The 15297-nt window shown below is 39.8% G+C and overlaps 2 protein-coding genes across 2 annotated transcripts; one reads left to right on the top strand and one right to left on the bottom strand.

Moving 5' to 3' along the window:
- Window positions 1–2303: 2303 nt before the first annotated feature.
- On the bottom strand, window positions 2304–4335 carry LOC149839859 (uncharacterized). The gene has a single exon (XM_090004260.1). The coding sequence runs from the start codon at window positions 3916–3918 to the stop codon at window positions 2506–2508; it is 1413 nt and encodes a 470-aa protein (XP_089860386.1). The 5' UTR covers window positions 3919–4335; the 3' UTR covers window positions 2304–2505.
- A 4671-nt stretch (window positions 4336–9006) lies between these two features.
- LOC149839858 (FKBP-like peptidyl-prolyl cis-trans isomerase family protein) lies at window positions 9007–14134 on the top strand. The gene is made up of 6 exons (XM_090002853.1): window positions 9007–9050; window positions 12141–12269; window positions 12767–12900; window positions 12980–13059; window positions 13153–13245; window positions 13751–14134. The coding sequence occupies exons 2-6, from the start codon at window positions 12161–12163 to the stop codon at window positions 13899–13901; spliced, it is 567 nt and encodes a 188-aa protein (XP_089858979.1). The 5' UTR covers window positions 9007–9050; window positions 12141–12160; the 3' UTR covers window positions 13902–14134.
- The last annotated feature ends 1163 nt before the right edge of the window (window positions 14135–15297 follow it).

Genomic DNA, 15297 nt, shown 5'->3' with positions numbered 1-15297 from the left:
TTCTTGATTTTGGATTGGGTTAAGAAAAGAGCAGATCTCCCCTATGATGGTGTTGCATCCCAAAGGTTGCCCACAACATGAGGAGTGATGTCATGTCAAGCTCTTGGTTGTTGTACATGAAACTTGCATGGAGAGTAAGAAGGGAAGAAGAAAGAAGAAAAGAAGGTTAAAAAGTTCAAAATAACCTTTCATAGGTGGCGCCACCTTGGAATTGTTATGAAATAATAGTATTTGTAGTGTAGTTTTAGAAATAAATATTACTTTTGAATGTTTTTGAAAATAAGAATGTTAGAAGTGCTTTTAAAAATTTAGAAATTAATAAACCTAAAGAGAAGCTAATTTTTTTCTTAGGAGCTACCCCCCTCTTTCTTCTTCTTCTTTCTCAACGTGGAGAACTCTCTCTAAAATGCCCAAATTGCTCTCGATTTGGACAGAATTCACATCAAAAGCTTCTTGCACACAAAAAATACCAAAATTCATCAACCAAGGGTATTGTAACATTAAAATCAATGAAATTCATGCATAAATTGTATAAAAATACATGTAATTTATGCATGAACAATATAGATAGGAATTTCGCAAGAAAAGAAAATTTTAAAAGACCATTGTGATACTCTTTGACAATTTCGCAACATAGGACTTTCATAAGTTTTTAATTTCACAATACTTCGTGCGAGACTTCTTGAGAATTTATCAAGGTAAAAAAAATTCACAATAATTTTTAAAATATTGCAACATCAGTTGCGATTTTATTGACGAGTTTCGCAAATCCATCAACTTTTAACGTCATGACATGCAAAAATAAAAAATTTACATATGTGAGAGGTAAAAGCATCAATAGAAAATTGGAAACCCGTGGAATTATCCATTTGACGAATTTGATAAATTGTGGAGCATTTTGTAAAATGCATCGAATTTGTCATAAAATATGATCATTTTTCGTTAAAAAAAAATTCAAGTGACTAAAAAAAAACACCTTTTCAATGATAGCTCCACTTGTATGGTAGGAGCAGCTAGTGCACGTCACCTTGTGTTGGGACGTTGCAAGTTCAAATCCCAATGGTATCATTGTATAACTGGTAAGGGTATGCCTAACCCCAGCTTGCCTTTAAAAAACAAAAAACAAGTCATACCTGGTAGGCTCAACGGTCAATGGTTCTGCAATAGAATAAAGTCAACTCTCAAGGTCTTCCTTTAAAAAAGAATAAAAATAAAAGATGAACGAGGAGGATTGATGGTAATTGTTTCACGACTCAAAACACACAAAATGACATGAACTCCATCTTTCATTTTCCATTGAAAGATTATTGAAGAGCTTCGCAAGCATTTTCTTCTAAGTAATATCCTACCACATTTGAACCATGTAGAATATTAGCATAAACCACTTCTTTCCTCAAAAAAAAAAAAACTCCTCTAACCATGAAATCCAACTCAAATCTCTCATTATTTTTTTATGAGATTCAGGAGACCTTTCAGCTTTTAGAAGGTTTCTGGATAAGCCCATGGATCTAAAATCTGAGAATAGTTTGGAAACTTGGGATATTGCAATATAGAAGAAAGAATGCAAATACCAAGTTTCTGGGTAAGTTGGTGCACCCAAATAGGAGAAAACGACCAATGGGGGCTCTGGTTGTCTGGTAGGAGCAGCTAGTGCACGTCACCTTGTGTTGGGACGTGGAAGGTTCAAAACTCGATGGTATAGTTGTATAACTAGTAGGGGTCGCACTAACCCCGGCTTGCCTTTCAAAATAAAAATAAAAAATAAAAGAAAACATTGACTGCACTCGAATGTACTAAAGTCTGCAATAGAAACCACTTAGTTTTCACTTTCTTTTATTTATCGGTTAATTAAGACTTGTAGATACGATCTACATAGTTTGTTTAGTCAAGAACGTGTTTAAGACCGTCTGTATTGTTGTGCAAGCATATTTTTAAGAGCTTCAAAAGTCGTCAGTCGACAATACATAAAATTTCATGATTGAAAGCCACTCTGTCTAAGGTGTGTTTTCTAACTGCTGAACACATCTGTGAAGACAAATTAAGCAAATAAAATTTGCACTCAAGTGCTTCTGCTAGAAAGTATGGTACTCTGAAGTGTAGCCGATGATGGGGCCACCTGAAGACACATCATCCTCTGACCAGATCAAAGCTACAATTATTGAACCATAGACTCGTGCCATACAGATACAGGTATCAGAATTCCACACTGAAACCGCAAAAATATCATACTTTCCTCAAAGTGCCGGTTGGCACCTGGACAGGCATCATCTGCTTAGTTCTCAAGAAGGAAAAAAAAAACAAACTGGAAGAAAATTGTATGCATCTTTAGGTTTGAGTCAAAAGAAACAAAAAAACATCACAGAAGGTAAACAACAGACCCCCATAAAAAGAACAAAACCCCAAAATCCCAAAACAACAAAACCATTCGCTACAGAATTATACAAACACAAACACAATGACAGATTTAGAGAGAGAGAGAGAGAGAGAGTTTCATCCGGTGATGGATTAAGGGTCTGATCTATTGATCATGCCATCAATCTCCATCTCCTTCTGCCTCAACACCAACATCATCCTCTCATTCTCCAGCTTCATCCTCTCATTCTCCAACTTCATCCTCTCGAACTCGCTCTCCTTCTTCCTGCAGTACTTCTGCCACTTGAACCTCTGCTTCTCCAGCTCGAACGCCCCGCATTGGTAGCTCACCCTCTGCTCCTCAAGCATCACAGACCGGTTCCTAATCCACTGCCTCTGCTCCCACACCGTCTTCCCCCCATCCTGCAACACACTTGCCATCTCCGATCTGAGATGCTGCTGCAGTGGTGATAACGAACAGACACTGCCACCATCACCACCACCACTACCACATCTCAGCCGCGGCCTCTTCAGCGACGACCCATCGTCGTCCCCAGCTTCATTCTCGTCTCCGTCGCCCCCATCTTCTTCGAAATCCTCCTCGTCATCGTCCTCTCCATCGTCGTCGCCGTCGTCTTCGTAGTCATTATCGCCATCAACCACTTTGTTGATTGCCATTGCGTTTGCATCTTGGTGGAAGCAACGTTGGTCATGAGGCTTAGAGAGTTGCGGATGCTGCTGTGCTGCCGTAGAAGGCTCGGCCTCGCAGGCCTGGTGGCCACCGGCACAGCTGCTGTGGTAGGCACACATCTCTCTGAAGAAGAGGTGCTTCGAATTGAGGAGCTTCCTCACTTCATCCTTCATCTTCGGTGAGATGTGATCCATCGTTTCAAGAAGGCTCGGATTCTCCACCACTCTGCAAGCTGTTCCTTTGCCAACGATATCAATCACCCGCTTGTACCTCTTGTTGAGATCATTGAACTTGTCCTCGCATTGCTGAGGGGAGACCCTGAACCCCTTCTCCATCATCGCCCTCGACACAGACTTCCACTTCCCCTTCTTCTGCAGCAGCCCGCTGCCGCTGGAAAGAAGCTTCTTCTTCCCCGCGTCGCCGCTGGCACTGGAATCCAGCCCGGCGCCGTCGTCGCCGACGAAGAACACGACCATGATAAGCAGCCTCACCATTTCATCCGTCCACTTCATCCTCTGCCACTGCGAACCCCTCTTCCCGCAGGGGCCGTCGGCGGCTCCACCGCCGTCTTCTGCAGCGTAACCGCTGGCGGCATCCTCGTCGTCGCTGAATGAGGATCCGTGCTGCTTGGTGGTGGTGGTGGCCGTGCTGTTGGTGGTGGCCTTGGAGGTGATGGGCATCCCGTAGGGGTGCCTTGGCTGGTGTGGGTGGGCTTCTGCGGCGGAGTCGTGGATGAGGGAGGAGGCGAAGGGGGCCATCTGGTGTTGTTGCTGCTGCTGCTGGAGGTGGCGGTGATGCTGCTGTTGGTGGAGAGGCATCTCCAGCCCTAGCATTCCCGGCAGACCCATGCCCGTCATCCCCCCATTACTTTCCATCTTTCCTTATTTCCTTTCCCTCTTCCTTTATGTCAAAGAACCACTATCCTAAATCCTCTCTACAATCTACATAATAGTCATATACCCTCCAATTTGAACTGGGGTGCCCCAGAATCAACACCCAGATGGTGTTACAGTGTTCAAAATAAGATAGAGATTGTGGGGTTTCTTTTCTTGTACCAAACTCCTAGCGCGCGCGCGCGCGCGAGAGAGAGAGAGAGAGAGAGAGAGAGAGAGAGAGAGAGGCTGTATATATGGAGAGAAGGGAGAAAGACTTACAAAGTTAAAGAGTACGGTTCCCCCTTTCTTTTCATTGCTGGACAAGGTTTACTTCTTCAACTCCATCTAGAGCCCAAATCTTACCTTCTCACAGAGAGAGAGAGAGAGAGAGAGAGGGAGGGAGAGATTTCACACGTAACAAGGAAGAAAAAGAGAGGCCTTTGCCAATGAGCCTTATCAGCCTCAGACAGAAAAAAGAGGTAAAGCGGGTGGTGGGGGTGCATCAAATTAAAGGGCAAGACTCTGTTTTTTGCACTTCTGATGGGAGGGAGGGAGGGAGGGAAGCTGAATGTTTGTGGCTGGCTGCCCATAGTTTCGAGGATGAGCAGGTCCACAGAAACCCAAAACTGGTGAAACCAAAACCATGTCTCCCTTAATAAACAATACCATCGTTTCTTTGGGTTTTGGCTGATTCCCACCGTACAAGCCACCCTTTTTCTAATCAACCAGTAGGCTACCACGCTCCCTGTTCCCTTTTCCCCATGTTTTTTATAAACCAAGGAACTCTTCAGCCCTAAATTCCCAACTCCTATGTCACTATCACTAAGCATAACCAAAGAAAGTTTATGCCGTGCCACGCATATCTTATATTAATATGGTGCCAATTATATATCGACACTAATATAATATCATTATATGTAACTTTATTGTTATATATCATATTGTGTTGGACATTGTAACTAAGTTTATTATTGGTTAGTATTTATGCAGTATGATTGCCATAGTCTCTTTTTTTCGTGGACTCAGTAATAGCACGTAAGCGTGTATAAGGGAAGTTGCGTTCCCCACTGGGAAGATCATGATTTTGCTAGGGCTCCCATGAATAAAATGATTTTCTTTTCATTTGTTTTGTCTCCTCAAAAAACAAGAAAAAGAAGTCCACTCCCCTTAGAGCAGGATCGGATTCAATCATCCCCAAAATCATCTCTATCATCATAGCCTCATACTTCCTCCTAAGATCCCTTTAATTGCATTTGGTAAGCTAAAACTATATCCTATTATAATCAAATGCAGATATAGTTTTGATTGTTTGCTGCCGAATGGACGAATATCAAAATTCCACAGACATCCAAATCCATTTACATGTAAAAAAGCAGATTTGGTATGAGCTTTCAAACATCCGAATATGAGACCGAATTCAAATTGGTTTAGCCAACATCTGATGAGTCAGATATGATATTGGCTACATCCAATCCAAATATGAACTGTTTGCATCCTTAATTCTGCAAAGTTGACCTATAAAAATCAACTCTTAGATCTTTTTTTATTAGATGAAAAAAATATGCTTTTTTAAATCACAAAAATTTTAGTGTTTTTATTATATTAGATTTTTGAATTGTCAAAAGAATTTTAATGCATCGGATTCTGGAGATTCAAATCTAACGCTGTAGAATCTGGTAAACTAAATGGTTACATGTACCTTTATGTAAAAATATAATGATAATTTACTGCTGATCATAAATTAAGTTAATGATTTTTTTTGTGGGCAGGAAAGCTGAGATTAGTCAGACCCCTACCATTAACAAGCCAAAATAGCCATTACAAATCTGATAATAAGGGAAACCACTCAAGTTCCTATTTATTCAAGTGGCTTTTTTAGTATAATTTTACTTTTCTGCCTGATTGGATGTGAAATTGTGAATCAATGTCTCACAGTTTTTATTTATAATCCTAAGAAACCGCACCCAACACACATACCTGATCTTTTCACACAAAGAACCCTCAGGAAAACAAGGTAAACCATTGTTTTAAAGTAAACTTCCTGGTATTAGCTGAGAAATATGACCTTGACCGTGACTCTATTTTGGTGTGCGTGGTGTAAAACTCAACACGATACTTCTTTATTGACCAGCAAGGGCTATGCTAGTTTGGTAAAAGCAGTTAGTGCACGTCACCATGTGTTGGGATGTTGCAAGTTCGAAACCCAATGATACGTCGTGTAACTGGTGTGTCTGCCTAACCCAGCTTGCCTTAAAAAAAAAAGTACTTTATTGTTTATTGAGGATAGTTTCGAATTGGCTTCCACTTTGAAGCAAGGGACACACTAAAGTAATGAGAACTCATGACATCCTTCAACTTGAATGCTTTAAGCCGACCCACCTAGCTAGGTGGGTGAAACCCTTGTGAACGACTTTTAATACACTCGATATGCAAGACACTAGGGTGTATAGATATATACTTGCTGCAATCTAATTGGGATCTCACAATGCAAGTTGTCTTGATTCAATCTAACCTGGTAAATGTGTTTAGCATTGTCAAATCAGTAGCAATTGACCACTAGGTTGTATTTTTTAATTAAAAAACATTTTTAGAGTAAAAAATTTTGATGTATTTACAACCATCAATTTTTGTATCTTAAAAAAAAAACCTCCGTGATGCAAAAGTTGGTTCCTACTAAATAAAATATGTAGATCACATCTGTTAGATTGCATATACCAAAATAATGGAAAAAATAAAAATGTGATTTTTGCTAATTGATTGTAACAATTTCATTGTAGCAAATATTAACCCATACATATGACACGGCACCCATATACAATTGGGGGACCTGTTTTGCAAACATGCTAAATGCCTCATATGATGGCATTGTCATTCGAAATAATTTCTCTAAAAAAAAAAAAATAGGTTTTTACATAATGTATACGGGTGATATTACGTCTTTGAGAATTCCACGAGTCTCATAAATTTTTCAGACCATAGCCAAGTGCTGCGGTTAGGCTGGTAAACGAACGGATTAGTGACTTGGCTCGGATCAACTTGTTACAAATTCATTCATAATCGGTTTGTATAGCTAGTGAAGCGAGCCATGAGCAACTTGTTTAGCCTAAAAGGGTCAAATTTTGACTTGGTTGGGAAGAGATAGTATATGTATAGATAGAGAGAGAACTGAACATATTAGGCCCCCATTTCTTGTGCCCCCGTAGATCTGAACCGTTAGATGTGTTTAGCATGAGCAATTTAGTGAGAATTGACTCTTGGATCATATTTTTTTGAAGAAAAAACATGATTTTATGAGCCAAAAAAATTGATCATAGCCATTGATTTTGGATCACCAAAAAACCTGTATACAGGTCAGATTCCTGCGATGCAAAAGCTGGTTTCCACTAAACAAAACCTATAGATCACATCTACGGTATTAATGAGAAAAAATACTAAAACTATGATTTTTGAAGGAGCCTAATGAAACTTAAGCAAAAAAGAAGCCTAAGAAACGCATTACTCTCTCTCTCTCTCTCTCTCTCTCTATATATATATATATATATATATATATATATATATATATATATATATATATATATATATATATATATATATATATATATATATATATATATATATATTCTATGAATAACTAACATGAAATGTTTTTACATTGACCTTGGCTCCGCTAACGCGAGCCAAATCACGAGCTCAATCCATTGATAAAATGAACAGAACCGGAACATGCCCTGCTTTGGCTTGTTTGGCCGCCATAGTTGCAGTAAACTAATTGACTAAATCATAGAGTTAACCAGCACTATGGTTAAGCCCAAGAATATCTTGTTGAAAGAAAAGCAATTAAGTCCAATATTATCAAGGCTGATAGATTTTAAAATGACTCATTCAAATTTTAATCATGGCCCACAGTCATGGTGGAGCCTCGAGTAAGCTATGACTACGCCCCCAAGTGGTTTGGTCTAGTGGGGTGGAGCCTTGGCTGCTGGAGGGTCTAGGGATGGCAGTGGACCGGGGCAAGGGACAAGGTCTTCACCCCTGCCCCGTCTCAAAATCTGAACCTCCATCCCCGCTTTCATCCCACAGGGGTTTGAATTTTAACATCCACCCGTTACTCCATTCCCGTTTCATGTCCTCCATTCCTCAGAGGTGAGGTGGGGCGGGCCCGTTTCCCCTCAGTCCATTGTCATCCCTTAGAAGGATTGAGAGTGGGGCGGGGCAAGGTGGGGATCAGGACGGGACAGAGCAGGGCGGGGAAAAGCGTAGGTCCATCCCCGCAAGCATTTTGATTTTAACCTTCATCCCTGGCTCCATCCCCATTTCATGTCCTTCATCCCCGGTCTAAACGGGGCGAGGTGGGGCGGGACCCTATTTCCCCCAATCCACTGTTATCCTTAGGACGGGCAGTCAAGGTTCGATCTCATGGGCTTCATGTACAAGGCTTTTAGCCTCGCAGTTTTACCCGACCAGCATGATGACCGTAGGTATGGCATGCTGAGACAGCACGGTCAGATCTTCCTGCTGGGTGCAGTTTCTTCCAGTTATAAATAGAAAAAAGCTATCACTAGCTTGGATCCAACATGCTCATGAAACTTGGCCTCTTCGCTTAATTGTCAACGGGTTGGACCTTCCCAGGATCCAGGTGGATTTAAACCGGATTTAACTCTGAGATCCCAGTATCAGGTTCAGCATAGGATAAATTATATCTGAGTTTAGAAGGATTACATAAACCATACCTGGTCCATGCCGGATAAGATAATATTTTTTATTTTTACTTTGAAAAAATGCATATCTTAATCAGAACTCCGGTAGGACCCAAGGTTGGTATGAAATTTCACAAACTATACCCGGCTACGTAGACTAATCGGACACTATGAGTTCGACCCTTTCTTAATAGGACCTCCTCATTTATTACCAAACCCGGATCTTATTGGATCCGGCATGAGTCCGACCTGTTTACGTTTTCTGAATCACCACTGTTTTGTAAATATTTAATAATTTGAGCACTTTCAAGAAATTCCCTCAAAGAACAATCACTTTTGAGTAAATCACAAAAATTCCCTTTTTTTACCCTTCCTCTTCCCTCATTCTCTCCCCCACTCTGATTCAACCGCCTTTGACTCTGCAGAGGAGATAAGGTAACAAAATTTCCACTCTTCTTCTTCTTCCTTGTGTTCTAAATTTTGTCGTAATTGTGATGTTTTGAGAATCCTGGAACCATCTGGTACTTTACCCTAATTTTTTCGTTCATTTGGAAGAAGAGTCTGACTGATTAGGTAGAGTCGTTCTCTACAAAGTGCATAAATCGCTTTCAATTATCCAGAAAAAACGGGATAAGTTGGGATATCTCTTTGTGCAAGCTTCCCGCATGAACTACAAAATTTGGGATATCTTGGGAAATTACATGTTGGAGGTGTCAACTTATCCAAGTTTTCTGGATAAGTAGGTACGTCCAGAAGGCTCCCGTTAGGATGAGATACATTGTAGTGGAATCTTGGTTTATGCGAATTTCATGCGATTAACGTGTGTTTTTTTTTTCTTTCAATTTTTTGTTGGCCTAGAACTGTCTTTGCTATGGAAGTTTCTCCTTCGATCTGTTTTTTAACTGCGTCCATGATCTGTTTTGAAAGTTGCACAGGTTTAGGCGTCTCACTTGCACTGTGAATTATCTAAAGAGTTTGGGTATTCCGTGTGATTTGTGGAAGTTTTGTTGATCTTTCTTAAGTTTATTGCTTAATAGGTATCCGCGATTACGTTTCATAATGCTGTGTTTTCGTGGTCATTATCTAGGGTTAAGATTCCTTTTAGGTGTGTAATATGCATCAGAAAGATTTGCGCAAAGGGGGTTTGCGAGTGTTTCCAGCTCATATATGCTCTTTGATAGACGATGGCACACGCTGTTTTGATTGATGGAAGTAGAAACAGAAAGGGATGACTCTTCCCCTTTGATGCATTTGTTATTCCCTCTCTATTGCTCGTTACAGGTTTTTGGTTGGGTTTGTTAACTTGGAATTAAGCTGGTCCATCTGTTGGCTTATAGAGGCAATCACTGTATGACGATGGGAAAGTCACAGAGACATTGTTACTGCTAAATGTGAGTGAATCTTTGACAAATCCACATGAAGTTTTTTTATAGGCTAAAGCGTTAGCTGATGTACCAAGAGTCTCCAAAAGATTGGTCTTGAGAAGTGCGGGAGTCGTCATGTCCATTTAAAATTTTTCCAACGAGTGTTTATTTTTGGGAGTTATGATGAAATCATGGTTAACAATGATTAACAAAAAACAAATCAGGTGAACCCATTTATGGTATTGAAGAAGGCAATGTTAAAGAAAATCTTGTTAAATTGGCTAGTTGTCTCAATTTCTTAGGAATAAAATGTGCATGATGGATTTCAAGCTGTCATGACCTCTAGATGGAGAATGAAAATGAAAAGCGGCAGTGGCAAGATTGAGAGAATGACCATTTTGAGAATGAAATGAGTGGAATAAAGATCTAGAATCAGTGAAATGCTTGTGTCTTAGAACCTTTCGACCTTTTCCTCACTTCGTTTATTGTATGACTAAAGAGAATGTGTCACCCTTTTTCTCAGTTGCTTTGTCTGTCCCAGCTGCTTCAAGGAAAAGATCTTAGACACACATTAGATGAAAGTGATACATGGTGTTGGGAATGTTTGAAGCAAATCAAACCTTGAGGATGGTTGATGCTGTGCAGGAGCCAACTAGGTCTATGTAGGGCTTGATAGGCCGGGTTAAGTTGATCTAAATGGGTTCATGGACAGATTAAGATAATTGAAGTCAATAAAATTTACATATTGAACGTGATGTTATCAAGCTTACCTTTGGATTTGCACTCTGTCATATAGGTATAGATGTTAGTATGTGGTACAACTCAGGTATGACTGGTATGCGCATTGTTTCTCAAAAGAAGAGTGCAGCTGGTTGTTATATATATGCAGCTCGTTGTTTTATATACATGTGTGTGTGTGTGTGTGTCTATTTTTGAGCGCACACACTTAATGTCTCTATGTGGCAGCACCCAGAAGTGCCAATATCATCATGGGTATATTGGTCATTTTGAAGTATCCATGTTACCTAGATTTGCTGGAACTTGATAAGGAAAGTGCACACATTGCCAGGTGAATTCCATATACAATCCCTTTCCATAACAGCTTGCTGAAGGATGGATAAATGCCTGTTTCCTTTGGGCATGACAGGTAGCAAGTACGTGAGAAGATAGCATGTGCAACTAGCCAACTCCTTTCAAGTGTGAAGTTTGGATTGACTGGGTTGCACAATATTTTGGATCTAGGCTAGGGTTGTGTCAGGTCATAGGCTAGTTGTATCAGGGATGGCCACTGTGGCAGGTGGCAAGTTGTAGAACTAGAAGGACGGTGTCAACTTTTGCAGCAAGCAAAAGGAATGGTAAAAAAGTTCCTTCGGTTATGACAAATAGCAACTACAATGACAGATAACATGTGCAACTAGGAACTCCTATCTGATGTGAAGTTTGAGTTGACTGAGGTGCACAATAGGTTTGGTTGCATGGCAGGTGGGGAGGTTGTAGAATGACCAAGCTTGTGTAATGGTGCAATATTCAGAGTGGGAGAATTGCTTATGGGATGCATATAGGTTAGCTTGTAAAATATATTGTTACTCTTGAGTGATAAAATAATGAGAAAAAATTAAGTGCAAGATGCAGCATCAACTAGTTCATCCCAAGTTGCCTCAGGGAGAAAAAAACATCCCCGGTTCTCTTAGACATGAAAAGGTTTTCAGTTCTCTTTATATCAAGGGTGCCTAGGATTCCAAGATAAAACTATGCAGAATTGATAGAAATGAAGGGTTTCTTCTGTCAAGAAGCTTGTATTATCGGTTACAATTGTTTGACCAATGTTGACCAACCAAATTCAAGTCCAATTGACTGATTTTACTGATTTATATGGAGTATCATTTCATTTTTAGTACAATGTCTGATGGGTTATTAACTCAAAATCACCATTAGCATGCTTGTATCACAAGAATTGGTTCATGATCATGGATGTAGCTCACTATTATATTGGTTGTCACAATTATTGATGATTTTGGATATTCGAGCTACCAGTGAGATTCTTCTGTCATTTGTTATTTCTTGTATGTATAAGTTAGGGCTACTAGTTAATAGGAGGTACTTCTGTCATTCTGTTATTTCTAGAGTTTCTTCTGTCATGCTTTAACACAAGGTGGCACAGGTTGTTTACTCATTGGAAGGATGGCGGATGGTATTGATTTAACTGGTGATGGAGGTGTCGTCAAAACGATCTTGCGGTCAGCCAAACCTGATGCTCTTGCACCGGCAGAGAACCTTCCTGTTGTTGATGGTATGTAACCTTTTGGAGTTTGTGTGCTGTTAATTTTTTCATCAGCATCATCTCATGAAACTTCTATATGGATCATGATGGCCTCAACCTCAAAAGATTTAGTCGTTTAGTTGTAATGGATTTGTTACTAGATATCAGTGTGGCACTATGTGACACTAATTTGTGGAGTTTTCTGTTAGGGATAGTATATGAGATACAGTATAGGAGTGGCACAGATGTGGAATGAGGTATAACATGAGAATATTATGCTTTTCAGAGAGAGAGAGAGAGAAAAGCAAGGTCAGAATAATTATAGATGAACATAGAGTAGGTTGTGAATATATAAAACAGTTGATATATCATATAGTTGTATTGTACCATAGGTAATCTTTTCCATCCAATATGAAAGCTGAGCAAGGGCAGACAAAATCTTTCTATAGGTGTATCATATGCGTGCATCTGTCAAGGGCTTTGCATAACTGAAGAAACTAATCGATTGTGATGCTTGAACTTAACAGTACACTATGAGGGTGTCCTTGCTGAAACTGGTGAAGTTTTTGATACTACACGTGAAGACAACACCATTTTCTCATTCGAGCTTGGGAAGGGTACAGTCATCAAAGCTTGGGACATTGCTTTGAAAACAATGAAGGTGAAGAGACTAACATTATCTGTATAAGATTTTGTTATTATACATTAGGTCTCTCAAATTCCCTTTTTTGCTGCTGAAGGTTGGGGAGCTTTCCAAGATCACATGTAAGCCAGAATATGCCTATGGCAGTGCTGGGTCTCCCCCAGATATTCCACCAAAGTAAAGCTTGGCATGCTTTTGTTTCAGTTTTGTGTTTACCATATCTTTTCTAATTGGTTTTCCCATTGACTATTTCTGGGTATGGCTACACAGTGCAACTCTCATATTTGAGGTTGAGTTGGTTGCTTGTCGTCCTCACAAGGGCTTAACTCTCAGTAGTGTTTCTGATCAAAAGGCCAGGCTAGAGTAAGTATTGTTTTACGCTCCACTTCTGAGAATGTCTGGCGAAGTTTCATATCTGAGTTTCACGTTTGAGGAAACAAAATGGAGCAATTATTGTTTTACAATATTCTCTCTCAACATTTAGATATCGTTATGGCTTTGGTTTTGAGTTTTAGCATTTGGATGATGTTGAAGTTTATAAAAATCCCCAACTTTTTTTATATTTGTGATCGTTTATCTTAAAAATATAAGTCTACAAGGAACTTGATTTCATGAACTATGAAAGCCTTTTCTTAGGCAGAGTTGAAAAAAGTTGCTTTCTGTTGTAGTTGTTTCAGATACTGAATGTTTATTAAGGATACACTACTAAATCCTTCTGTTGGCCAATGACTAGGAAATTTAGTTAGAAATGCCAAACATGGTCTAATTTCAATTTCTGATACAAGTGATTTTTTTTAGATACTATTTGGATATCCATGCTACTAGTTATTCATGGAGAGCTTGATTATCTATTGCCGATGAATACCAGGGAACTGAAGAAACAAAGGGAAATGGCTGCAGCTGCCAAAGAAGAAGAAAAAAAACGTAGAGAAGAAGCAAAAGCCGCAGCAGCTGCTCGTGTGCATGCCAAGTTGGAGGCCAAGAAAGTTCAAGGAAGAGGAAAGGGGAAAGCAAAGTAGTTGTATTTATACAATCAAGATGGTGGTTTTGCACATCATTGAGAGATGTGAAAATACATACTTTGAGTTTCAAATGCGTTGGATGCCAATTGATGTTCACAATATAATTAAACAGACCACCTCATGTTGAGATGTCATGTATCTCCAGGACTTTGACTCCATGTACAATATATGTACATGGATCCAAGCCTAAATCATAAGTGAAGAAAAATATTGCTCGAATTCTTGATCAATTGTTGGTTTCCTCGCACTGTTGAGTGCCTGCATCTAAAAAACGGCAGGACACTCATTAATCATGTGCCCAAATATTTAAAACCCTTTATATGAACAACTCATAAGACATTCACCTTGATTGATATTCCATCTCCCAGATGAGAGAGCATAGATAGGTGAAAATGCATCAGTGAGATACAAGGTGTTATCATCTGCATTTTGGTGGCACTCTTCTAAACCAATTAAATCTGCATAGCTTATGCCCAAGTCTATCAGCTGGTCGTCCTCTGTGTATGGAAATTCCAGCTGATTTTTCGGACATTCTTCCAAATTTCTGGTGACCGTTTCTCTATCAAAGGTGTCCATACAATCCAACTTCGGTGGGGATTTCGGTTCCTTGCTTAGAGATGCTGTTTCTATTGCTCCTTCACTATCTTCTGTTTTCCTTTTAACAGTTCTGCTAGCCAACGATTACCGACTAATCCTGAAAGTGCTTCGACTACAACTTTCAGAAGAGGAAGATAGCTCAATTTCACCTTGCGTATCAATAAATATGTTGGTGTCATACTCTCCTACAAAGCTGTTGCTACCAGTGCAGGATCTTGACTCTTCTGATCTTACGGCGAATTTGGTGCATCCTTGTATATTCCATGCAGATAATAGCACATTCCCTGGCATGCTTTTTGGACCATAATCCTTTGTTTCAGGTGGAAGTTTCTTTCCGTAAATCCCCATGGCAGATTCAGCACTTTCTGGTTCAAGGTTCAGATATCCATCCTTGCATCTGTCAGAGGATTGAGCTATACATTTGAGCTTTGATAATGGCAGAGCCAATTCCTCATCTATTAGCTTCCTTTTCTTGTTCCAGCCCACAAGAAGAGAAGGTGATGCGCCATTACAAGCAATTCTGAAATGTTGGACCAAGACAGAATGGTTAGGCCAGACACCCTCGGGCATAAAGTAGAGATTACATCCAGCAATACGATAAAGAAAGAATCAAAATAAAGATATCAAAAATTCGTGTTTGGCACTGCTTTCAGATTGTTCCAAGGGGTTGTGAAGCTATGCATTCAAGCTAGTCTGGTCTCTGTTGTTCCACCAAGAAATCTGTAGTGATAAAATGAGGACAAAGCTGCTGGCAGCTAGTTATATGGTATTGTCAACCACATGCACATGAAGAAAA

Source organism: Nuphar pumila, chromosome 4, assembly GCF_984573655.1.
Source record: "Nuphar pumila chromosome 4, dmNupPumi1.hap1.1, whole genome shotgun sequence".
NCBI lineage: Eukaryota > Viridiplantae > Streptophyta > Magnoliopsida > Nymphaeales > Nymphaeaceae > Nuphar > Nuphar pumila.
This window is presented reverse-complemented; position numbering and strand designations above follow the sequence as displayed.